The sequence below is a fragment of the Schistocerca serialis genome, chromosome 6, assembly GCF_023864345.2.
Source record: "Schistocerca serialis cubense isolate TAMUIC-IGC-003099 chromosome 6, iqSchSeri2.2, whole genome shotgun sequence".
NCBI lineage: Eukaryota > Metazoa > Arthropoda > Insecta > Orthoptera > Acrididae > Schistocerca > Schistocerca serialis.
The window spans coordinates 250,545,704-250,572,407 of record NC_064643.1 but is presented as its reverse complement, the minus strand read 5'-3'; the positions used below and the strand labels follow the sequence as shown (position 1 = coordinate 250,572,407).

The window sequence follows — 26,704 nt, the reverse complement described above, 5'->3', positions numbered from 1 at the left end:
TTTTACATATTAATACAGGGTGACATTTATTGAACTATGTGAAATTAAATCGCAATAACTTCTGAACGGTTTGCGTTAGGATATTAAAACTGCATGGTTTTCCACGGGGCGTGAGCGAAATTAGTATGCGCGTGTATAGTTTGGTTTAGCGAAGAAGCTCACTTTCATTTGGATGGGTTCGTCAATAAAGAAAACTGGCACATTTTGGAGACTGAGAATCCGCATTTCGCGATCGAGGAGTCTCTTCACCCTCAACGGCTGGTTGACTGGTGTGTAATATCCAGTCACGGTGTGATATGCCTTGATGGCACGGTTACTACTGCACGGTACGTGCAGGTTTTGGAAGATGATTTCATCCCCTTTATCCAAAGTGATCCTGATTTCGAAAAGATGTGGTTCATGCAAGACGGAGCTCGGTCCCATCAAAACTGTTTTTTTAAGGAGGAGCGCTTTGGGGACTGCTTTCTAGCTTTGGGGTACACAGAGGTCAAGGGCAAGGGTCTCGATAGGCCGCTATATTCTTAGGATCTGAAAACATGTGACTCTTTTTTGGGGCTATATCAAAGATAAAGTGTACTGAAATAACGTCAAAACCATTTCTGGGCTGGAAACGACCATTCAAGAGGTCATCGATGTTTCGACATTTCAGCGGGACATACAGAATTTTGCTATTCGTCTGCGCCACACCATCGCCACTGATGGCATATCGAACATTTCATAACCTAAATTCTAATATCTGTAGTAACGTTCACATGTTGAATAAAGAGAGTGCACGCCGTAGTTTTTAACAGAGTTACGTTTTTGTTCATACAGTTCAATAATTGTCACATTATACTTATATGAGAACTTCAAATATCTTGCGACATTTTATGTTCTTGACGGTTTTTCTAGGTCGAGGAATGGTATGAGTACGTTTAAATTTTTCTCGTCTAGCTTCCAGTGCTAAGACAACGCCTAAATCAATCGTAGTACCAAAACTATCGCTGTGGTCCCTTTATTTTTCCTTTTCTCAAAGGCAGTTAACTCATCCTAAATTTGTCTGCGCAGATTAATAAAGTTGACAACTCGATTATTTCGGTCTGAACAGTTTATTTGTGTATATCAACTGTTAGATTATCTGTATTTAGTAATGCAAGAAAATTCGATTTTTCGTAAATATTAAGAACTGTATAATTCTTCTTCAACACCGAAGTGTTTTTAAGATAGATTTCTAGATTTTCCACTATCGCTAACGCTTAAGTGATTTATAAAAACCTACATGTAGAACAAAGCTTTTTTTTAACTAAACTGGTTTTGATCCAAGGCATTTTCTAATATTTTCAGTCTTTCACACTATATTGCATACTGACATGTATAGAACTTAAGTATGGCGAATAATGTATCCTGTTTTCACAGAAAAATGTCTTAATGTTAAAACAAGAAGAAAGGTAACATCCAACTACAATAAACTTCACACTCGAAAACGTTGAAAATTATTTAGAAACAATTTCTAAATTTATCGATGAACATAAAATAAATGATAACAAATAGTAAGATCTGCTTCACATAGTTAACAGAGTACATGGTAACCGCTTTCAGTGGTAAGAACTCCATCTCATTTCTGAAAAAGTGACCGCTGGTGCGGAAGAGTCTGTGGTGATAGATACTGATTTCAGTGCGAAACACCAAAGCATCTCAGGTATTTTAAATGCCGGCCGGAGTGACCGAGCGGTTCTGGGCACTACAGTCCGGAACCGCGAGACCCCACGGTCGTAGGTTCGAATCCTGCCTCGGACATGGATGTGTGTGATGTCCTTAGGTTAGTTAGGTTTAAGTAGTTCTAAGTTCTAGGGGACTGATGACCTCAAAAGTTAAGTCCCATAGTGCTCAGAGCCATTTGAACAGTTTTTTTATTTTCATGTTTTATGTCAGAAGATCTCCTTTGATGTTCCACGTGTCGGATACGTCAGCTAACTGTCTTGAAACTATAGTGTGTGAGGTCGCTGTAAACTCTGTAGATAACTGCCTCGTAATGATTGTTGGTTTTTGTCTTGTTCTCATGTCCCAATAACGGTCCGTTTTTGGATGGTTACCCTTGGTGTACCTTCAACATATCTACGACAATCGTTTAAAGTGTGTCTGAACCGTCACCAAAATATTGAAATCATAATTCGTCACACTTTGTTTCTTCCGTAGAGAGTTTCCTGCAAAATGGCGCACCAAGGGCTTTTTGTAGAATGCTGTTTTTCTCAACGTGTCCACGCTCCGTTTACAAAGGAAGTGGTTTCATGACAGACATTTGCGTCTACAGCACTGTGCTTCGCTATCTTTGGAACACATTGCTATCGAACAAGATAACAATGTTCTATGACAGATTATTGGCAGTACGTTATAGTAATTTTTAGCTCTCTATTTATTTCCCTCTTATCGTTAAAAGTATGTTTTGAGTACCGTACTAATTTATGGTATTATTTGCACATTACTTTCTAATTTTCTTTTTCTCTCCCTCTTATATCAGTTATGCTTGTTTTTGGGTGCTGCAGCAGAGTTATTTATGGAAGTTGTCATCAGGGTAAAACAGGGGGGAAGTGAAGTGCATGAATGACGGTTTCCGAGTACACGATTCCGTCTCTACCACCTTTATCGTCACATTGCGTGCGATACTCTAAATCTCGAAATAAAAAGTGAGTTTCTAATAAGAACGATAACGACCTCGTAACAGAAGCTGGAATTTCTTCTATAGGATGCAGTCATAAAGCATCGACTACACAGCGACCAGCGCAGCGCCGCGTAAGAGCATCAAGAAGGCGCTGACCAGCGCGTCAGTGGAAAGAGAGCGCAAGTCCACACCTCCGAGAAGACAGAGTTCAGCAACCCCTGTCAATGCTGATCCAACCAGCCTCCCATTTTCTTTGTAGGAATAAAGTATTGTAATAATTTGACAGTTTTATGTACAGATTCCTTCCGTCAGCCATCGCAACTTCTCTCCTTTCTTGTTTGTGCGGGTGCTGACTCCCACAGTACCCGACACAACATACACGGCATTGGGGGAAGTGTTCACATTTTTCCATATCTTTCACGGATATTACTTTCTACATCGTTTAATCTAATAGAAATGATTTTTTCTATACTTTGTGCTGAAAGACTGTAAATAAACCCTGCCATACTTCGCACCATACACAACGCACAAAGACGCACGACGCTAACCATACATTTCAGATCCTCGGAACGACGGTAGAGAACTCATCAACAATTTCTGTGTCCTGAAATCCTCGACGTCACACACTTGAATGTCACGAACATACTAACACACACACACACACACACAAAATATTACTCGACTACACACAAAATATTACTCGATTACACAAATTTCCGTTGAGAGTGATAGAAACTTGCAGGCAACATGTTTTTCAACCTTTGCAATGGAATGTTCGCAATTTCAAATTTACATTAATTCCACAATTTCTTTTCAGATGCGTGGGATACTGGGACTTGCTCACCGGAAACGGGTAGTCTGGAGTCAAAGGGCGACACTGAAAACCAAAACATAGTTAACGTCTTTACCTTGGAGGATAATGACATTAACGAAATATGCTGGTGATTTTGATATCAGCCCCTTACTATTAATCGGCTACTGAGAACAAATGACCAATTCTTTCACTGTATAAAGGTTAGTTGGCAAGAGAGGGATAAGTGGAAACCTTGTACAAACACCGCTAGTGCAGGAAAGATGTTGGCATATTGTCATATTAGCGATGATGATGAGACGCAGCTTTAGTTGCAGTTGTTTGATACATACGTTCATTTCACCCTGATAGAGTCATTACAAAGTGACAAGGGAAGGCTGATCGGATTTACAACAGGAATGACAGAAACGAGGAAAAAACTACTCATATATCGTGCATTAGGTTTCTTGTGCTCCGGTTTTATTTGCAGCTAAGTTCTGTCCCGTTCCTCAAATTACACCATTCAGATCGTTTCCCAGTCTATCTGACATATTGTATTTTTATATATTTACTTGAAGTTGATTTGCAGTATGAGTCTTAAACTTATATTTCATGAGAGTCGGTGGTCTAATCCGTCTGCCTATGTTGGTAGGAGCACGGCAGTGAATGCCTTCTTCTTCTTCCCTAAAAATAATTTCCTGCATGTCTATAACAATAATGCTGAAAATTAAGTCACACGGGATTCTTGCATTCTGCATCATTTGCAGCTGCACTACACTTTGATACAATTACCAAGTCAGGTCACATCCATTCGGCCTCTGTGCAACTGAGATTACATGTTTGTTCTGTTTAATACAGCAAAACAACGTTTCCCTTATACACTGAACTGAACAGACATGGCTGAGTTGAGTGGTTTGCCAGAGAAGTAATTAAAGTGTAATATATGTCAGTCTTTAGGGCACAATTTAGGTCAGTTACATACTTGATCTCAGTTACATACTAGTATGGCACTGATGTTATGAATATGTAATATGATGAATGGGAAATAACTTCATACTTCAAGAAAAATGTAGTAATTCCAATTCCAAAGAAATCACAGGCTGCCAGCTGTAAATTTTAACGAACTATAAGTTTAATAAGTCAGCTTTGCGAAATACTAACATGAATTCTTTACAGAAGAATGGAAAAACAGCTAGAAACCGACCTTGGGGAAGACCAGTTTGCATTCCGGAGAAATATAGGAACACGCGAGACAATACTGACCCTACGACGTATCTTCGAAGAAAGGTTAGGGAAAGACAAACTTGAGTTTATAGCTCTTGCAAACTTTGAGAAAGCTTTGGAAAATGTTCAGGGGAATACTCTCTTGGAAGATTTGAAGGTATTCGGGATAAAATAAAAAGCCTACTTTACAACTTGTATCGAAACCAGGCGTCAGTTACAAGTCGAGGGTCATGAAAGGGAAGCAGTGGTTGAGAAGTGAGTGAGACAGGGTCGTAGCCTGTCCCTAATGTTGTTCAACCAGTTCATTGAGGAAGCAGTAAAGCAAACGAAAGAAAATTTTTGAATAGGAATTAAACTTTACATAGAAAAAATAGAATTTATGAGGTTGGCCGACGACATTGTAATTCTGGCCGAGACAGCAAAGGATTTCGAAGAACTGTTGACAGATATGGGTATATAAGATGAACATCAACACATGCAAAACAAGGACAAGGGAGTGTAGTTTAATGAAATCAGACGAAGCTGGGGAGATTAGAAGAGGGAACATGGTTCTGAAATTAGATGGGGTTGGGTATTTGGGCAGCAAAATGATGAAGGCAGAAGTAGAGAGGATATTATGTAGACTGGCAGTGGCAAAGTAAGCCTTTGTGAAGGAGAGAAATTTGTTAACATCGAATTTGGATTTAAGTATTAGGAAGTCTTTTGTGAGAGAATTTGTATAGAGTGTAGCCATGTATAGATGTGAAACATGGATGATGAACAGTTTAGACAAGAGGAAAACAGAAACTTTCGAAACGTAGTTTTACAGAAAAATGTTTCAAATGAGATGGTTAGATCGGCTAACTAATGAGGAGGTACTGATTAGAATTTGGGAGAAAAGTAATTTGCACCACAACCGGACTAAAAGAAGGGATACGTTGATTGGACACATTCTGAGACAGGAAGGGCTCACCAGTTTAGTACTGGAGGGAAGTGCGCGGGGTAAAACCCGTAGAGGGAGACCAAGGGATGATTACAGAAAGTAGATTCAGAAGAAAAGCTGCAATAGTTATTCAGCGATAAAGACGCTTGCACAGACGATTAGCTGTTATTGTGGTCTTCGGTTCGGTTCGGTTCGGTTTCATGCATGTCTCCATGCTCCTTAATTAACTGTGTGAGTTGGTCATATTTTGCTGGGAGTGGGAATTATTCGTTTTCCCGCTGGGAGGTAATGGGTCTACAGAGCTCGGCAGTCTCGTAAGGTCGGCAGATGGCATTTCACAGTGTTTCAATACCAGGGAATGAGGTGGTAGCCAGTTTTTGTGTAAACTGGTCCTCTTTCCCGAAATGCCTATTGTGGGCCGTTCCTGGCTCTAAATCGCTAGTTACAGGCACGGATACCTCCATCACCATTGCTTTGACCTGAGGGTGCATGACGGTGACATTTTCCTTTTTGTCCACACATCAAAGAGGATGCCACCTTCCGGCACATACCTAGGGTGAGAAAGTTCATTGCTTCCCTCCATAATAACGCACAATCCAATGAAAAATGAGGGCTCCAGATGCGGTGCAATTTGTGCTGACGAATGGACAGAGACTGTTAGAAACAAGTACCAACCATTTTTCAAGGTCTGAGTGGTATGTTTCCAGTGCTTTCTTCTGCTTCTATGTAGAATCCACAGTAGGATTCAATCTACTCTCTAAGTCGATCTTGGGAATTAGGATGGGGGGGGGGGGCGATTTGGAGAGAGTTCGGCTTTTAATAGTATATTCATTTCCCGGCTTTAGTCTGATGCTGACTGGCGTCCTCTCGCTGTACTTCAAGAAAATAAGTATCGCTCAGGTAGTTGCGTAATCCATATTCCGAGAAGCTGGCATTTAACTCTTTATGGTTGTAGCTTTTGAGAGCTGGTCAGTTTTGGAAGAGTTAATTGAGTTTCCTTTCTACAGTCTTCATATGAAATGTGGATCCCATAGAGCTTAGAATCATTTTATTTTAGTTTGCAACAACTTTAAGAACATTGCCTTGTACCGATCATTCTCAGTTTTTCAACTGATTAAAAAAGTTTTGTAATCTGTAACTTATATTTTGATATCCCTAATATCCTACAACTTCCCTATGGCTTGCCTAACCTTAAGTAATAAATATAACCAACGGCATTTCTAGGATGTCTGCTTCATTTTAACGAGTTTCCCTTGTGTGCAGTGGTTTGGAAGGAATAAGGCGTGCAAAGGTGTTAACAAGTGTCATACGCTCACAGGTTAGCAAGAGTGATTGCTCTAGAAGCTACTGAGCCATTCTTTAAACTTTTCCTTCTCTGTTAATTGTGTTACTATTTGTGTTAATTGTTTGCTTTAACATCTAATTTCCGCAGGCACTAGGTCAGCTAATTGCACGTGCCCTTCTTTACGACGGGCAGCCATTTCCAATATACATCCAACCACAGCAGTCATTTGTCGAACATATGATTGTCAGTGGAAGTTCATGCACCTACATCTACATGATTACTCTGCAATTCAAAATTAAATGTCTTGCAGAGGATTCACAGAATCACCCTTAAGCTACTTCCGTAGCGTTCCACTCTCGAAAACCGAGCGGGAAAAACAAACATTTAAATCTTTTCGTGAGAGCTCTGATTTTTCTTATTTTAATATGATGGTCATTTCTCCCTGTGTAGGTGGATACCAATAAAATATTTTCACAGTCTGAGGGAAAAGCTGATGATTGAAATTTCATGAGAAAGTCCTGCCGCAGCAAAATACGCCTTTGTTTTAATGACACTTATCCGTGACACGGTTCCCCCTTTTTGCGGTAGTACAAAGACCTTTGCCGACGTCCTATTTGATGCGGATGCATTACTTGTCCTTTAATCAGTTATTTGCACATTTAATTTAAAATAAATAACACATAAAGGTAGTCAGCCCAAAGTAAAATGGGAAACAAAGACTAGATCTATGTGATTACTTAAGTAATTTATGTAAACCACAAACAGCACATACCGCTTTGGCGATTTGACGATGAATGACATATACGTCTTCTCAGTCTAGTGAAGCACAGCTTAAGAGAGAGATGAATCGCAATTAAATGTACCATGACCGCGATAGCATTACTCGGTCCCGGCAGAAACCAAAATTACGTGTCGTAGTTGATTATTGGACTGGTATGCAACCGCTTGTCATTGGATGCAGAATTAGTTAACAGATTTATAATTGATCGACTTAAGCAACAAATTCCCATTGTTTGTTATCATGTATTACCAAAGAGATATACCACAGCAGAGAGCTGTCGTGTCTCGCATTAGTGAAGCGCAGAATACTGGATCACATTCAGAGTTACACAGCAGAACTATACAAAACGGAACGTAAAAATTTCAAAACCAGTGCTATGACCGTAGAGTTCGTTTCTCAGGCGTCAATAATAGTAATTGGAAAGAAAAATATTTGTAGCGGCATTTGTATTACTTGCTACCTCGTATACGAGCAGTCTCTCCACGCTTCTTTGGTACCGTCTACGTTTTATGTATATTAAGAAATAAAAAATAAAAGGTGGTGAAGGAAAAATAAAGTTTAACCCTGTGTAGGAAATTCGAACCATCATGTTGTTTTCTTTACTTAAATATAGTCCCTTCATTCTCCTTACTGACGGCACATTTCTTGGGAGTTTACAGCTAGTTACCAGCACAAAGTCACATCTCGTACATGCCTAGCAAGCAGTTATTTCTTCTGAGGTGACGTTGGTGTATATATTGCACCTCTGCTTTGTATTTGAAACAACCTGCCTGCACGGATATTCTGGTAAAAATTGTGTAGTATTTCACTGTCAGTACTGTATTGTACCTCCTAGTGAACGTCTACTGATTTTTCTCGGTACAGACAGAAAGTTTGTCTATAGATGTGTCTATATTAGCTAGAAAAATTGTTTTTATGGGTGCCAAGAATAATCGCTGATATCAATAAGGGCACCTATCCTATAAAATCATAGATCTCCTTTCGAGGGCAGACTGTTTGTGTTGATGTGTGAGTATGAAAGGAGATGGGGTGGGGAGGGAGAGAGGGCGGTACTGATGAAGGTGAAAAGGGAGGGAAACAGTGAGAGGGAGAAAGAGAATGAATGAGGGAGGGTGGGAGGAAGAGGTCGTGCTCCTGTGAGAATTCTTATCAAGAAATTAATCTGTTGATGTTGATAATACAACATAAATATTCCTACCTAAACAAGGACTACTCCATGCTCACCCCCTCCCTCCCCTCCCCCCCCCCCCCCCCCCACACACACACCACCTGTCGAAAGATATTAGAGCACATAGTACATGGGAAAGAAAAGTAAAGAATGATACACCATGCACAGACAGTGATCAATGTAAGACGTAGCTACTACGGTACGAAGATTGTGTTTTCGAAATTAGGCACGTATATACAAAAAGGGAGAAAGCAACTATGAAATTTACTATAAAATGTATACAGCAAGAGGGTTGTTTTGGGGAAGGAGACCAGACAGCGAGGTCATCGGTCGCATCGGATTAGGGAAGGATGGGGAAGGAAGTCAGCCGTGCCCTTTGAGAGGAACCAACCCGGCATTTGCCTGGAGAGATTTAGGGAAATCACGGGAAACCTAAATCAGGATGGCCGGACGCGGGATTGAACCGTCGTCCTTCCGAATGCGAGTCCAGTGTCTAACCACTGCGTCACCTCGCTCGGTTATACACCAAGAATTAGGCTTGGTTGGAATATGTAAGTTACTGCATACTACACAAAACAATGGATAAATAAGTAACGCAAGAGGTTGTCTATAGATGTGTCTATATTAGCTAGAAAAAGTGTTTTTATGGGGAAAATGCAACAACGAAGCCGAAGGGAAATAAAGAAAACCTAACTCGGTTATTAGGGAGTTGTGGTGAGCACGTCACTCAATGTTTGTAGAAATAAGATGAGTAACTGATGACACACATTCTTCAACCACAGTGAAATATAATTAAAATATCCTGCCGTCAGTCTCATTGCAAATGCTGCGCTGCTTCAGGGCTTCAGTGAAAGTAATATTGTTTGTGTATGTGTACGTAAAGCCGGAAAAAGGAGCTGTAAATTATGTAACAGGACTATGATTTAAACATAAACATAAATACGTAGTATCTCAACGAATTGTTATTTTGCACATGGCAGGTGCGGTGTTTAGAATACAGCAAGAAAATGTTATACGAAAGGAAACATTGTATTGCGTTATCTGAAGATGTGTCGAAAGTTCAGAACACATCTTGGTATAAATAAGTATGAACTGTGTCGCGCTGCTGCATTGCTTCATGTAATTCAATTCGTAATTGAGAGTTCAACCTCAACTAACATGGATTAATTAACGTTTCTGCCCTCATTCATTCCCGAGCTTTTCCGATATGTCTTTCCTACTGTTGTAACGAATATAGTATTCAGATAATCCTTCGCTGATCAGCTATCTAGTCTCTTTACATGAAAGTAAAGCAAACTGGAATGAAGTAAACGATAAAACTGCCTCTGTAGAGGAAGAAATATTTTAAACAAAATGCAATGAAGTGCTAAAAATTTGAAGTATACTCGACTAAAAATTACTTCGGCAGAGTACCGTGTTCACTGGAATGAGAAGAGAAATGTAGGTCATAACTAGACAACGCGCGTCTTTGCGGGACGGTGCCGTTTGTTTAGTTGAAACTGAATCACGGAGCTGCGCTGAGCCGTTCGACAACTCCCCCCTGCTCGTTCTTCAGAGCGTCAGCAACGATCCATTTGGCACGCCCGTAGCCCATCGCCTTAACAGTTCAGTTTGCACCCCTAACTTGCCACCGTCGAGGTTGGCAACTTCCAAAGTTACGGCGTACCAACTTCCTTCACGTGAGGATCAGCACTGCGTTCGCACGCGGAAAAGAAATATTTTACACCTGTTTCCCCGTAAATGAGTTTCAGAATAAGACTGCACGAATCATGTTCGCTGGTTCCTGTTTAAAGTCATTTTTGTACGAGAACTGTTATTTACAGCATAATTCACTTGTGAGCTTTTTGTCAGATTTGGGAGTGGCAGAACTGTATAGACGAAGTCACAAAACGTAAGAGACTCGTTATAAGGAACCACGACAAAAAAGAGACGCAAGCGATTTGAGACTTATGCTTTCTGATATGCTAGTGTTCAATGATGAAAAACAGGTGGATGTTTAAGCGATTAGTTATTGGTATACTTCTAACGGCCAAAATGCTTAAAATTTATTTTCTCAAATTGTCTTCTCTTTTGCTTGAGGTAAATATTGGCTTGAAGAGTATATTGTACTAAGGACGTCACATACAGCACAGTACATTGTAGCGAAGGCGTCGTTGTACGATCCACAGCCAGATTATTACCACCCAATGTAAATTTTTGCACAAGCAGTTTAGGTTTCTATGTTAAAATGGGGGCTCGCCCACCTTCTACAGTGTAAAAACAATTTTTAACCATCAGGACTGTTACTTGAGAATCTATAACAGCAATCAAGACAAAAATACAAATAATTATATTAAACACCATTGTCCCTTTCCTTGCAATAGCATCCTTCTAAAGCGTGCCTCCACATCATCGATCCACGCTATAAAACAAACCAAAATGAAATGGCGAATGCAGCCCTGGGCATTGGTTGCGTAACAGCTACAGCCAATCGTTAACTCGGTCCACACACCTCCGAGAAGTCACCCGAATATAGACACATAACTAATTTATGTGACACGGATGGATCCTTCTGCAGGTGTGTGGGCTTGAATACTGTTACTGCAAAGTTGCCAGTACTCAGTAATGGATGAGCCATCTAATTTTGGTTTGATCTATCCGCTGCATCCGTTGCAAGCACATATAAGAGGACATGGGTCATGGGAAGTGAGCACGAATTGTAGCGTATTTATTTTTTCTCTTGATCCCATTTATAAACTATTGCGTAATAGTTCTGCTGATGGGGACTTGCCCTTTTGAAGCGCCTCAATTTTGTGTTTTTTACTGCGAAACGTAGTTGATCCGACATTGTAACAATGATTGTATCGGCCATTACGTCGGGTCCCTAATGGATAAAATCAGAGTTTGCGTATGTTACATTACATTCGCAAACCGACTTAGGTATGAACAGTGCTGCCCCGCAATATGCAGAACGAAGATGGAGAACGCATTTTATAAACGTAATATAATAGCACTGGGAAGAAAACGGCACTCGAGACGGTGTGTGGGCACTATGTGTGAGAGTCGTGTGTGGATGATATGAGAAAAACTAAGTAAACCAAGCAAAATATGTCACCCACAGGACACGTGGCGTTGTTCCTGTCTGTAATCATCACTTGCCTTGATATTGGCCGTGCATACGGCTAGGAAGAGAGCCCTTCGTCCTCTGTTCCAAGTAATCGGAGACATTTCCTACGGCATTCAGTTCGGTTGATTTAGCGTGAAGTCGAGGTGTGACAGGACGGCATAGTGTTCGAAAACCATGATCGTGTATGTGTGAACAGTTCTGACAGACGGGAGTTTCTACAGAATAGTCACCATGAAGATGTTTAAGAAATGGCTTCACTTAGTTGCTGGGACTGACGAAATACTCATTCTGACACATCCCCACGGTAACCAGAATGAGTGGGACCTATACCATAATGAAAATAACGAAGTGACTGACAGTTAGGCAAGGGAGGGGCGATGTTGTCGCTTAACGTTTGTCACTGCACACAATATAGATGCGACAGCAGCAGCTGGACATTACTGTTCTGGACACATTCATGCTCTGACCATTACCGTGCGGTATTGAGTTCGCTTGGCAGAGCACTTTTTTGCGCGTTTTTGCAATCCGTGTAAGATATCATATGACGTAAAGTAAACAGACCTCACGAGGAAACAATGCAGATGAGCCAGGATTGTTACGTTAGTGGCCACAAGCATCGCCGGAAAGTGAGGGTGGTAACTGACAAAAGGGTAGCACTGCGATACGACAACAGTGGACAGATTAGATGGCAACTCTGTGGTTGGTCGTTGGTATTGCAGTTATCACGTAAACACCTAAATGTGAATCACGTTTGTTTTTAGATCCGTCTGTAGTCATGGTACGAAAAACACCGCCAGAACGTCAAAGAACATTCTCTGACCAGAACTAAACGCCCACATTGTACGTTCGACGCCTCACGAGGTAAAAGACACAACGCCTTCCGTCTGCTAGCGTCCAATGTCTGTGTTGTTTTGTGGACTGAAGACGTGCATGTTTCTATATCGCTATGATCGATGGCTGTTTGCGAGGTACTCTACTCGAAACCTCCGTTTTACGCAGGTCCCTACGCTATGTTCGCTCGGAAATTGCTCAAATGTAACTGCGTTTATCGAAAACTGCAGTTCCTTCAGGGATGGAAAATGATTTCCACTGACACCATATGACATTCTTCACCAGTTACCGTTTGGTATCGCGCGCTGCGGAATTTGAATCCCCGCCAGACGTCATGGACGTCGAAGAAGAGGTCTCTGCACCATCGCGCCGTAAGCTGTGGCACCGCGCGCGTCTTGGCCCGCATTTGGTGTGAGTTCGCTACAGTGGAACACGTGGTTCCAGCTGCCAATAGGGGCGCCCACGATATTTATGAGCCGGCCTCTCTCAGCCACCGACCAGCTACTACTGGTAACCCCAGATACTCCAACCGCCGAGAAACAGGCAACTGCAGGGAAACCGTAGTGTACACAGCACGCAAATCAGCCACACACACCAGCTCCACTGTGAGCTGATCCATGACCGATCGCCCACTAATTTATGACGACCTTGAACTGTTACAGAGACGCAGCAGCTGCAGCAAGCCCTAGGACGAGCTTCCTCAACGACAAAGGTAACGATGCACGATACCTCGCACTAACATAACTACACCTTGCATGCACTGTCGCAGCTAGCAAGCCGCTACTGCCCTTACTACCCGTCCTAGGGTGGCAGAGGTTTTTCCATTGGCTCTTGCCTTGGCACTTTTTTTTCCTCTGCCCTTACAACCGCCCTTACGATCGCTTTCGTCCAGTTACTATCTCCTGAAGGACCATGTAAATGAGGAATCTTACCCAGCCCGCATCCTGTGACTCCTGATTCAAAAACTAACATGTTATACGAGGGTGACAGTAGAACGTTTGGTTTGGTTACCACGTTGGTGTGGGCGTGGAGGGGCCCCATCCTCGGCAAAATCAGCCAGCGAGTCTAATTGTTTCGTGAGTCTCGACACATCACCTCGACAACAGACAGCGTGTACATCGTTCTTTGTTTTCGTTAATAGTGGACGTCTTGGATTCGTTTGGTTGTCTGTGTCAGTCCGTTGCTTCTTGCGTGTTGTCGTCGTAAGGTCTCTCTCCATTGTCCGACGTTGTTTCGTGTCAGTCCTTTCCGTTCGTTTGTTTGTTCGCCGGGTGCTCTCCGTTTGGTCCCGCCGCTCTCTCGCCCACCCCGAGACCGTTCCGGTCGTGGTCACAACAGGTTACAACATACCGTCTGTTAACTTCTGTTCGTACGTCATGTTACAGGGCCAGGAACTTTGGATACTCCACATTGATATAACTTCATTTTTAGTGTGGTCATGGGCACGTCCCATCATGAGACTATCTATCTTTGCGTCACGTCTCTGCGTCGACCCATGTTACAGCGCTGATTCCACACAACCGACTAGTTAGTGCACATTGCTTCGCCGGCGTGACTTCGTCACCAATGGAATGGTCTCTATGTAATCTGTATCGCTCCAAAGCGAACACTGTTTTTTTTCTCAAGGGGTAACTTATATTTGGCCAGCTGAGGTTGCTTGCACCATATGAAATCCCTCTGGCGTAAGCGACTGCACAAGGCTTTGTATTATATGTTCATACCAGATTGCCCTTGCATATTAACTGCGATACCTATCAACTGCAGTCGTGAAATTAGTTTGCACTGGCGCGTGAAGACGATAGCCGCTACATTATCTGAATGTGTATTTAGCGAGTGTTGTGCACAGGCGTCCTTGTCATGACAGTTACGAGCACGAATGATTCACAGCTCGGTCGAAATCTCAGAATTAGGAGACAATAGGGTGATCGGGAATGGCAAAAAGACTACGTTGATTTTTTAGGTGGCACCAGATTACTTGCAGAGGTGTACATTACGTCTGCACGTTAACAGTAACTATTTAGAGCTTACATCAATGACTTTCTAACAGTATCCCTTGCTGTTGTCACCCATGAGAAGAGAGTGTGAAGAGAGCAGCCAATCAGTAACTTTTGTTATCTGAATATAGTTGAATTTGAGTATGGTCCAAAACACCTTCAGTGTGTCTGTGAGAAATGGATGTAAAGACAGTATTCGAATGACTCATCTTGCTGTAGTTACGTGCTCTTAAGATATGGTGATTAAACATTCTGATGTGCTTACCTTTAGGGATTCTGTGGTCCTCATGAAGTTCTTTCGTCTTTGAACAATACGTGTTAGACAAAAACTTACAATGGCAAGCTATTTCGCATGTATTTTGTTACGCTCCTATTTACGAAAAGCTGAAACGGCCTAGTGACAGATTGGAATAGAGCAGATGTGAAATGAAGAGAATATAAATATAGGGCCAATGTGAGCTCTCCAGCAGAATTACACCATTTCCTTTTCTATGTTATCTCTGTAGTGGCGATATTAGCTTACTTCTACTGCATTTACTACAAAATATCTCCACGTTTCGTGAACTGCCAAAACGTTTGCAGTTATTCTGACATTGTGTGAAGATCAACCGTACAGAAACATAAATAAATTAAATGTTTCCTAAAAGTGGTGCATACGCGACAAATACGCTAAGGTTGATTACATAAAATTTTCTAGTGCCGTAACAAAATACTACAAACTTAACTAAACATGGACAGACGATCTTTCTCTCACTCCCAGTTTTATTCACTGATACAGCTTTTCTTCACTGTTTCCCTATTCCACACCCACGGATTAATCATCACTGTGCACTATCTTTCACAAGAAATCTAACTAAAATATTATACTCACAGTAACCCAGTCCATAAACGTAATAGCATGAGTTTCAAAGCACACTTCTGTAACTTTTCCAGCAGCACAGGTTATTTTCCACAATTTATTTGTTTTATTATTTCATTTAGCAAAATATAGGTTATTGTACTTAGGATGTCACGGACAGTGTGTTTCATTGTGACAGCGTTGTCGCTCTTCAATTCGCAGCCAGACTGTAATCGCCTACCTGATGTAAGAGAGAGTCTGTAATTGGAGGGCTGTAGCCTGTGGGACGGGGTATACACTATGTGATCAAAAGTATCCGGACACCTCCATGAACATATGTTTCTTATATTAGGTTCATTGTATTGCCACAAACTGCAAGCTACTCCATCTCAGCGATCTCAGTAGTCAATAGACATCGTGAGAGAGCAGAATGGGGCGCTCGGTGGAACTCACGGACTTCGAACGTGGTCAGGTTATAGTGTGTCGCTTGCGTCATATATCTGCGAGCGAGATTTCCCCTAGGTCCACTGTTTCCGATGTGATAGTGAAGTGGAGACGTGAAGGGACACGTACAGCGAAAAAGCGTATGGGCCGACGTCGTCTGTTCACTGACAGAGACCGCCGACAGTTGAAGAGGGTCGTAATGTGTAATAAGCAGACCATCACATAGGAATTCCAAACTGCATTAGGATCCACTTCAAGTAGTGTGACAGTTAGGCGGGAGGTGAGAAAACTTGCATTTCATGGTCGAGCGGCTGCTCAGAAGCCACAGATCACCCCTGTAAACGCCGAACAACACCTCGCTTGATGTAAGGAGCGTAAACATTGGACGATTGAACAGTGGAAAAAACGTTGTGTGGAATGATGAATCACGATACATAATGTGGCGATCTGATGGCAGGGTCTAGGTATGGCTAATAGCCGGTGAATGTCGTCTGCCAGTGTGTGTAGTGCCAACAGTAAAATTCCGAGACAATGTTGTTATGGTGTGGTCGTGTTTTTCATGGAGGGGCCTTACACCCCTTGTTGTTCTGCGTGGCACTATCACAGCACAGGCCTACATTGATGTTTTATGCACCATCTTGCTTCCCACTGTTGAAGAGCGATTCGGGGATGGCGATTGTATCTTTCGAATAGTTCAAATGGCTCTGAGCACTTTGGGACTTAACACCTGAGGTCATCAGTCCCCTAGAAAATCATGGCAGAGGCAGGATTCGAACCTGCGACCGTAGCAGTCGACCAGTTCCGAACTGAAGCACCTAGAACCACTCGGCCACAGCGGCCGGCTTGCGTCTTTCGAAACGATCGAACACCTGTTCATAATGCACGGCCCGTGTTGGATTGGTTACACAACAACATCCCTGTAATGAACTGGCCTGCACAGAGTCCTGACCTGGATCCTATGGAACACCTTCGGAATATTTTGGAACGCCGGCTTCGTACCAGGCCTCACCGTCCGACATCGATACCTCTCCTCAGTGCAGCACTTCGTGACGTATGATCTGTCATTCCCCAAGAAACCTTCCAGCACCTGATTAAACGTACGCCTGCGAGAGTCGAAGCTGATATCAAGGCTAAGGGTGGGCCAACACCATATTGAATTCCAGCATTACTTGTAAGTCATTTGCCGCCAGGTCTCCGGATACTTTTGATCACACAGTGTAGATCGAATCTTCTGTTTCAGAGAACATCTGCTCGACAAACAACATTCTTCAGCACCAAGTGGTATCTGGAATTGAGCACTAATGCTATCTTAGTTGATAGTAAATGTTTATTGATAAATGACAAAATATGCTCACGAGATATGCACCAAATGCTTTAACTATTATTTCAAAAACGTTTAATCGACAAAAGTAAGGAAAGTTAGTAATTCATTTTTTCGTTTTAGGACTCACAACAATTAAAATCGGTGGACAAAGCCCATAACTTCGCTTAGGCTGTTGCTTCACTTCATTTGACAGTATCGGGAAATTTCAGTATAGCTAGCATCAGCAACGTGTTCAATTGATATACCGATGACATGTATAAGCACCAGTATTTTAGAGGATGTTAAGTTCCCTAGTGCTGCTGTGGACATAGATTTTACAGTATGCCCTACTGCTGGGCTGCGATGAAGTCAAGATGTGATCCCCTGTGCATCTGAGGATGGCAGCGGTGAGAGCCCATAAATCGTTCATTATACAAAAGAAATAAATAAACTGACGATTGTTTTCGGCGTCAGTATCAAATTATCTCAGTTTATCATAAGATGGCACTTCCATCACGATAGAATGTTTACGTATAATAACAGCTCTCTTTAAATGCGCTTAAATAGTGAGTACAAAAGACAAATGGGCGGCTGTTTACAGGATCAGCATTTTATATAGAAAGCTTCTAAGACCATATTAATATTTAGGTGTAATACTGAGAAGTTTTATGGTGTGCGTCGGTCACCGAAAACCTTTAGTAGGGAAGGTGAGTTGAAAAAATAATTTTTTGAAGCGTTCTGGCAACTGAAGAAACAGTTTTTCGAAGGATTATGGTGAAGTATAGTGTGTCTCTAAACTAAATTCTGTACCAGACTGTGAAGAATTCTAGACTTTTGATACGGTGCTGTACCTCGAGGATAGTGTACACAGGAACATATGATGTTCCTGCTCTAGAGAGTGACTTTAGCGCCACATGAAGGAGCGATCGCTAGGGACCGCCATAAGGAGCATCCTGCGTTTTCTACTGTATTTTTTTGTCGTGAGACATGAGGTGGTGTGAAACTCTTCTGAAACTGCGAAGGTTAAAACAAAACAGGGTGGGATGCTTAGTGATGGAATGAATCTTATTCACGAAAACGCGTTATCCTGTACTGACTATCGAAGGAAGAACTAAAACCGTTTGGGTGGACGGCTTTTGAGTATCCTTCTTGGAGCAGAGAGTTGATGCTAGGTGACTTCTTCCCCAGCAGGCTGTCTACTCAGCCCCTCACGACCGACGGTGAATTCAAGGATGCTGTCAACAACTGGCTGTGTAGCAGACGGCACCATTATCTGATGAGTGGATAAAGGAGCTGGCATTACGGCAGGACAAATCATTTTAACTGTGTGGCGACTATGTGGAGAAGTAAATTCGACATGTAAGTACAGATTTTGTAAAAAAATCCCTTTTTATTATCCGATCAGAAGTTTAATGGGCAATAGCTCCGGTAAACCAAGAAATCTATGACATCCACTGCTTAATGAGGGTACCATTATTTTCCCACGTTTTGGAGCCTAAGTACATTTCAGATGCATATGACGTCCGGCTTAGGAAGCTGTTGGTATGTACCTTACCACGAATTCGCTCCAAGACAAATACCGGTAAAACCTGTAGAAGAAACAAGGTAGGTCGCCAACACCGATTTAATGCTGAATACGATAGACACTTGTAAAAATGACATAGAGTATAATAACAAATCTCTAAGCATTTAATGAAGAAAGTTATATCCTTAAACGTATATTCTTCTCAAAGGTTGAAGCAGATAAGAGTAAAGATCTGCGCTGCATATTTTTTCCAACTTAAGCTGTGACAATTCGAAATGTTCTGAAACAGCTCATTTATGAAACACACTAACGTTTACGCACCCAATGGATGATTTCACGTACTGAGTTAAGTTGGAGAACTTTTAAGCGAGTTACCATGATTGCATATTATCACTCACCCCACAAAGAACCTAAATATGAAGTGGCTTCAATGAATATATGACTAGGCAACAAAACAGCAGCAACTTTTCTTAAGCAGATAGCTTTGCAGTCATTGTTCACACGGTTCTGTCACTATTATGAACGAGCTGTGCGGATACAGTACTGTTCCTTTGGCCAATGCTAAAGTCAAAATGACCACAACTACTGTACGTCGTCCAAAATCGCCTGTACATAAGACATTATCTTTACGCCTGCTACACAACCGTGTTTTCGTTAAAAATGAATAATTTCAAACAGCTGCAACTTGCTGTAATTGAGCTCAGTGCAAAGGAGAGCTATCAACCTTCCGGGATCAGCAGATGGCTATAAACTGTGCCCAAAGATGATCTCTAAAAAATGTTTCAAATGGCTCTGAACACTATGAGACTTATCTTCTAAGGTCATAAGTCCCCTAGAACATAGAACTACTTACACCTAACTAACCTAAGGACATCACACACATCCATTCCAGAGGCAGAATTCGAACCTGCGACCGTAGCAGTCGCTCGGTTCCGGACTGAAGCGCCTAGAACCGCTCGGCCACCACGGCCGGCAAAGACGATCTGTTAACGTAAAATATACACCAGTGAATGAAGTTGTTTACAGGAGCATAAACAAGCGCAGTCAGGGAATACAGGTGGAGGACATTCACTGCGGCTACCAAGTCGATTCCTTGGTGAGTGGACGAGAGAATGAAACACGCAACAACTCACTAAAAGAAGGTTATACAGTAACTGAGGAACGAAACATATAACAAATACAGAGAAGCTACAGCGTATTGGTTACAGGAAAATGTGTTAGTACATTGAAGAAAAGAAGCATCGGACGGCCACATTCAATGCTGAGGAGAGTCAAAACAATTTTTTATGAGCTTAAAAGCAATGCAATTGACATCACAAGTGCAAAAGGAATCCTACTATTAATCGCAGTGGACAGAGCGGATATAAGAAAATTGTTCATTGAGGGCTTCACAGAAGAGAAGGAAATGTCTTCTAATGTAATAGAAAATGAAATGGATATTGATTTGGAACGTATATGAGATTCAATACTCTAGTCACAGTTCAACAGATGTCTGAAAAAGTAACAAACTAACAACGCGGAAGGAATGGATTTTTAAATTCGCTGTGGAAAGTGGCAACGGAACGATTACTCATATGTGTTGAATCTGTGTCACTGGAGACATATCGTACCATTTGACTTTCGGAAGAACGCCATTCTGAAATCCCTAAGACACCAGGGGCAGATAAATGTGGTAGGTATTGCACTATCCAAGTCGGTGACAAGAATAATGTAGACGAATGGGGAAAGAAGTGGAGGATCTATGAGAAGACGTTCAGTTTACCTTTAGTAAAGGTAAAGGCACGAGAGAAGCAGTTCATAATTAAGGTGGAATAAAATTAACGACACTTTCACTGGATTTTTGATGCGCCCGGAAGCGAATTCCTCTCTCTTACATACTATGTACTAGGAGTACTACACTCAGGTAAAGAGTTTGGCGTATAAGACAAAGTCGAGGCGGACCGTATCAGGCCACTCTGACAACTGATGACATAAAAAGAAAAGAAAAGTAAAGAACTAGTTGTGACTAATTGTGAAGAACTGCGTACAACGGTGTGCCACTTACATTTTACAAAGAGCAGTTGGCGTATGGGTTCAGTGCTGGAGAAAATGCATAGCTTTTACTGCGAACAGTTTGTTTACACACCCATGCCCAAGGGAGGACTCGAACCTCCGACGGGAGGGGCCACGCAGTCAGTGACACGGCGCCGCTCACCACGCGGCCACTCCGCGCGGCGAGGGTGAAGTGTTGTAAGATATATCTTCTTTCACTTTACATATCACTGTACCTGAATGTAGCGAGGTAAGCGGTATTACGAAATTATTTACGTACTGAATGCGCAAATATTCATAAACAGTTACTCAAACTTGTGAACCAGACTTTATAGGGGAAGGCGGGGCACGATGGGAAAGCTAACTTTAAACCCTTACAAAAGCGACAAAAATAAACAAATTCAAGTAGGTTTGAACACCATTTGTTTGCTTAACCATTGAATTACCATAGCATGCAAAGAAACCTGCCAACTTGTTATACTTAGTTAGAAATATCTCGATTTGAAACATAAACTACCAATTCCCCGTCTTACCCCATATGTGGTGTAATATGGGGAACTAGCACGAATTCATCTCTAAAGCTTAAATAAGGACTGGAATAACGAAATCATGTGACGATAAGGTTTCGTAACATGGTTCTGCGAATTTTGGAATCAGGTATTACATTTTATTTAGGCCTCTTACTTTCACACAGTACACAAGTGTGGACAGCCTCGTCATCATCACTTTCTATCCCTGCACAAGTGTCGTGGGCCCAGCGTCCGCAGCTAATACACCGTATCCAGCCTCCTCCAGAGAAGTCATAGCAGTATAAACATTCTTCACTCTCTTCCTCGTTGTCATTCGACCTCAGTTTATTATCCCTTGAGCATGAAGGGGTGGTTAAGACGTCGGTAACGTTCGTCACTTTTTCGTTGTCATTATGTTCTTTTGGAAGAAGAAACTTCCTGGCAGATTAAAACTGCCAGGAAGTTTCGTATCAGGGCACACACCGCTGCAGACTGAAAATGCCATTCTGGTCTTTGAGAAGAGTTTTCGTTTACATGCAGCACGTTTGGGGACTCCTTTCGTTTAATTTCTACAGATAGTTCACTCATATAAAGAGATTCGGTTAAAACAATGGGTTTTCCACGCCTGTTAAATGGTTTCTTTTGGTTTTTTTACCCACCTTTGGAATAGCTAACACCATTCCAGGGCTGGTAACCTGAAAGTTAGACGAAACAGAAGCTTGATCGTCAGTTGTTAATTTTTCAGGTGTTTTACGTCTTGACAACATCTCTGGTATTTCGTCTTCCGTTTCTGTAACTCCAGATGTGTGAGCTCGATTAATGTCTGTAGTTGAACAGGGAAGGTAATCACCTTCTTGAAACACATTTCTGTTTACAGGCCAAATGCCTGTTTTCCGAAACCCGTTCACTGCTGTGTACATTGTAGCTGAATGAATAAAGGCTTTTCCGAACAAACTTGCGATCTGATGCAGCGTAAAAACTTTTCCAGGATGGGTGCGAAGCCACGATCTTACTTCAACTTCGTAAAATTTACTGAGAGGTTTCAGAAATGCCACGTCCAATGGTTGGAGACGGTGTGAGCAGTGTAGTGGCAAACACAGCAAGACAACCCAATTTTTGGGGGGCCATATCTATCAGTTATAAATTCATGGTATGCGTTTTGTGGCCGTCCAATATGAGACATATTGGTCTTTCCTTTGACGCTCCAGTAAAAGCAATAAACTTCTTAAACCAAGTCAAAAATCTTTCGTCATCCAACCAGTTTTTTGGACTTCTGCCCAGGCACGAGGGGTAGGCCAGTCTCAAACGCTTGTTGCATTCGTTTTCGAGGATAATTTAACATAGGTGGTACGTAGCACCCCGTCGCTGAAACACATTTCTGCAGTCACAGTCTGGCTTCTTTCTGCTGAAGTAACTGCTCCTACCTGTCTGCGCTCTTTCAAAGCAACAACCTTTGTGTGTGTGACCCTTTGGAATGACTGTTGAACCAGTCTCATCGCAATTGAAAATTCTGTCTCCCGTAAACTTCAATGTGTCTAATTGATTTCTAACAGACCGAAAAACCGATCTACAGCAACTCGATTAAACCCCATTGCTCGTTCGATTGACGTGGCCTCTGGTTTTCGTATTGTTAAGGTAGGATTTCGTGCAAGAAACCCATTTAACCAATCTCTTCCAGCATATTTGGCTGCAGTAATAAGCGGACGTTTGATGTTGTTTCGTTCAGCTAGCTGAAAAGCAGATTCACAAAGTTCTTTAAGTGTTAGGCCAAAATACTGTGCTTCCATCTGTGTTAAGTAGTCTTTAGGTTCTGCTTCTTGTTCAGGGGTAAATTCACTAGTGACTGGTCCTAACTTTTTCACAACTGCATAGCCAGGACTAGCACATATCTTTGCCACATGTCGTTCAATCGTTGTCTGTGGCACGTTTAACTGTTGAGCAGCCCTGAAAGAACCCATATGACCTTCTATAACAGCATTTACAGCGCCTTCCATTGACTCCAATGACCAGTCTTGCCTAGACGTTTGTCGCCGATACTTGCGAACCATCTGAAATCAAACACGTGGAACGTACTATTGAGTCAGATCACTCCTGGTAATCTATATTATATAGTGAATACCATATTTCCAATAGTCAGTCGTTAAAGCATACCAAGAATACTGACTTTGCACGTTTTGTGTTTTTTTATTCCCCATATAGCCTAAGGCACTCTTTGTAATTAATTAGGAAACGTTTGAATAACGAATACCATTCTACTTACAATTGTATTCAACGTATAATGTACGTGTTCAAAACCCGCAGTGAGGTAAACACATGAGACGATAAGAACGTAATCGTTGGACAAATAGTAGGGGCAAGACGGGGAAGCTCCCCATCTTGCCCCACCCCGTCTGGGCCCCTACCACGCTGTCAGGTTATGTTACGTCTACATGAACAATATTTAGTGAACATTGACTACAGACACAGCAGTTTACTGTTAATAAGACGTACTATTCAGTGCTATATATACAGTCTGGACAAATGTTCACGGAACACGTTTTACGACCTCGAAAGGTGTAAAACATTCCAAATCAGTATAACAATTGGACGTGCCTTGCAAAGCTCACAGAAACCGCCGTGAAACTAAGGTTCAGCAATGTCGAACACTGGGACCTGTGTATTGATGATGTTGACGTAGCTATCCACAGATGGCAGCACCCTAACTGTAGCTTATAGCCCTTCTCCGTCTTACCCCACCTCCCCGTCTTGCCACGCCTTTCCCTACGTCTTCATGATGTGATTTATTCATACTGCAGCACAAATACATCAGAGGAAGACATGAACTGTAAGCAGTGCAGCAGCAGCAATACTTTGCTATTGTGGATACCTTATTGTCCTTCTGCCAGGAGCACGTGCCCTTCTTGTTGATGATTTTACAGGCAAGGATGGCATCCTCGCGTGCGTTGACCTCCGTGTATTCCGGCTGCTGCTCGAACCGTTGCAGACCTCCAGCTTCAAGGATACCTGCAGCACAGAAAGAGAATCACCGCTAAAAAGGAGCTAGTGATAAAACTGGAAAGAAATTACTCAGAAAAATTATTTCACGCTATTGTAAATGAGGGACATGAGAAAGATAAGCGTTTAATCTTCTGTCGACGACGACCGTGAAGGACTGGGAAGGAAATCAGCTGTATTCATTTAAAAAAAGTTACCAACCTAGCCTTAAGAGTGGAACGGTATCCGTGGTAAGTGGAATTCTGTAGGCCTCCTATAGGAACACTTCTCCTGTCTACATTATCTCAACGTACTTTGTACAATATTACTGTATATAGGGGAGCCAGAAACAGCCTGAAAAGGTTGTAAGGGCGTTGCAGGATAGGATGTGTAGAGAAATATTACGAAAAAAATATAATAGGGTGTGCTGTTTTCGAGTTAATTAGCACGGAAGTAAGCAAATCATACCGATGTGCGCTGATTCAACCAACTCCACCGACTCAATTAAAGTCAGTTGTTCTCACAACATAGATCATACCGCACGAGATGTTCTGACTTTGGCTCAGGTTCGATCTTTTCTACCGTTTCATATTGAATTTTTGTATTGCTCTATTGTTCGGTTGTAGGAAACTATACAAAGGTCAGGGTTGGTGGCACTGTCTCTAGCGGGCCGTTGAATTTGTGCTAACGTTAATGATAATTAACTCGAAAGCGGCGCAGAGTATCGAATTTTTTGTTAACAGTTATTTTTCAGCACAACTTACCATGCAAAGTTCTTACAAGCTTTTCAAGCCGTTTCAGCCAACCCTGTCTAAATCTGCCATCTCAGTACCCATACTTTTTTATGTGATTTATTGCTGGAATTACTGACGTTCATTCAGTGACAAATAAACAGGGAAGCAATACGCACTTGAATAGCTGTTCTTCAAGCTTTGCCAGAAGAACGTGCACCGTTCAAGTGAGGTGATTTTCAGTAAGTTCCAGCGACATTTCATAAAATTGGGTGATAAACTCCCAAGAATCAGAATCTACATCTGCATTTATACTCCGCAAGCCACCCAACGGTGTGTGGCGGAGGGAACTTTACGTGCCACTGTCATTACCTCCCCTTCCTGTTCCAGTCGCGTATGGTTAAAATGGGGTTAAATGGCTCTGAGCACTATGGGACTTAACAAAAAAATGGTTCAAATGGCTCTGAGCACTATGGGACTTAACAGATGTGGTCATCAGTCCCCTAGAACTTAGAACTACTTAAACCTAACTAACCTATGGACATCACACACACCCATGCCCGAGGCAGGATTCGAACCTGCGACCGTAGCAGTCGCACGGTTCCGGAATGCGCACCTAGAACCGCGGCCGGCACTCGCGTATGGTTCGCGGGAAGAACGACTGTCTGAAAGCCTCCGTGCGCGCTCTAATCTCTCTAATTTTACATTCGTGATCTCCTCGGCAGGTATAAGTAGGAGGAAGCAATATATTCGATACCTCATCCAGAAACGCACCCTCTCAAAACCTGGCGAGCAAGCTACAACGCGATGCAGAGCGCCTCTCTTGCAGAGTCTGCCACTTGAGTTTGTTAAACATCTCCGTAACGCTATCACGGTTACCAAATAACCCTGTGACGAAACGCGCCGCTCTTCTTTGGATCTTCTCTATCTCCTCCGTCAACCCGATCTGGTACGGATCCCACACTGATGAGCAATACTCAAGTATAGGTCAAACGAGTGTTTTGTAAGCCACCTCTTTTGTTGATTGACTACATTTTCTAAGGACTCTCCCAATGAATCTCAACCTGGTACCCACCTTACCAACAATTAACTTGATATGATCATTCCACTTCAAATCGTTCCGCACGCATACTCCCAGATATTTTACAGAAGTAACTGCTACCAGTGTTTGTTCCGCTATCATATAATCATACAATAAAGGATCCTTCTTTCTATGTATTCACAATAGATCACATTTGTCTATGTCAAGGGTCAGTTGCCACTCCCTGCACCAAGTGCCTATCCGCTGCAGATCTTCCTGCATTTCGCTACAATTTTCTAATGCTGCAACTTCTCTGTATACTACAGCATCATCCGCGAAAAGCCGCATGGGACTTCCGACACTATCTACTAGGTCATTTACATATATTGTGAAAAGCAATGGTCCCATAACACTCCCCTGTGGCACGCCAGAGGTTACTTTAACGTCTATAGACGTCTCTCCATTGATAACAACATGCTGTGTTCTGGTTGCAAAAGACTCTTCAAACCAGCCACACAGCTGGGCTGATATTCCGTAGGCTCTTACTTTGTTTATCAGGCGACAGTGCGGAACTGTATCGAACGCCTTCC

At 42.2% G+C, this 26,704-nt stretch overlaps 1 protein-coding gene across 1 annotated transcript in view; it reads right to left on the bottom strand.

Moving 5' to 3' along the window:
- LOC126484811 (irregular chiasm C-roughest protein) overlaps positions 1 to 26,704 on the bottom strand; it is a 410,474-nt gene that overhangs the window by 256,737 nt on the left and 127,033 nt on the right. The window contains exon 3 of the mRNA XM_050108408.1: positions 24,256 to 24,392. Within this exon, the coding sequence (XP_049964365.1) occupies positions 24,256 to 24,392 (137 nt within the window). The remainder of the gene's footprint in view (positions 1 to 24,255; positions 24,393 to 26,704) is intronic.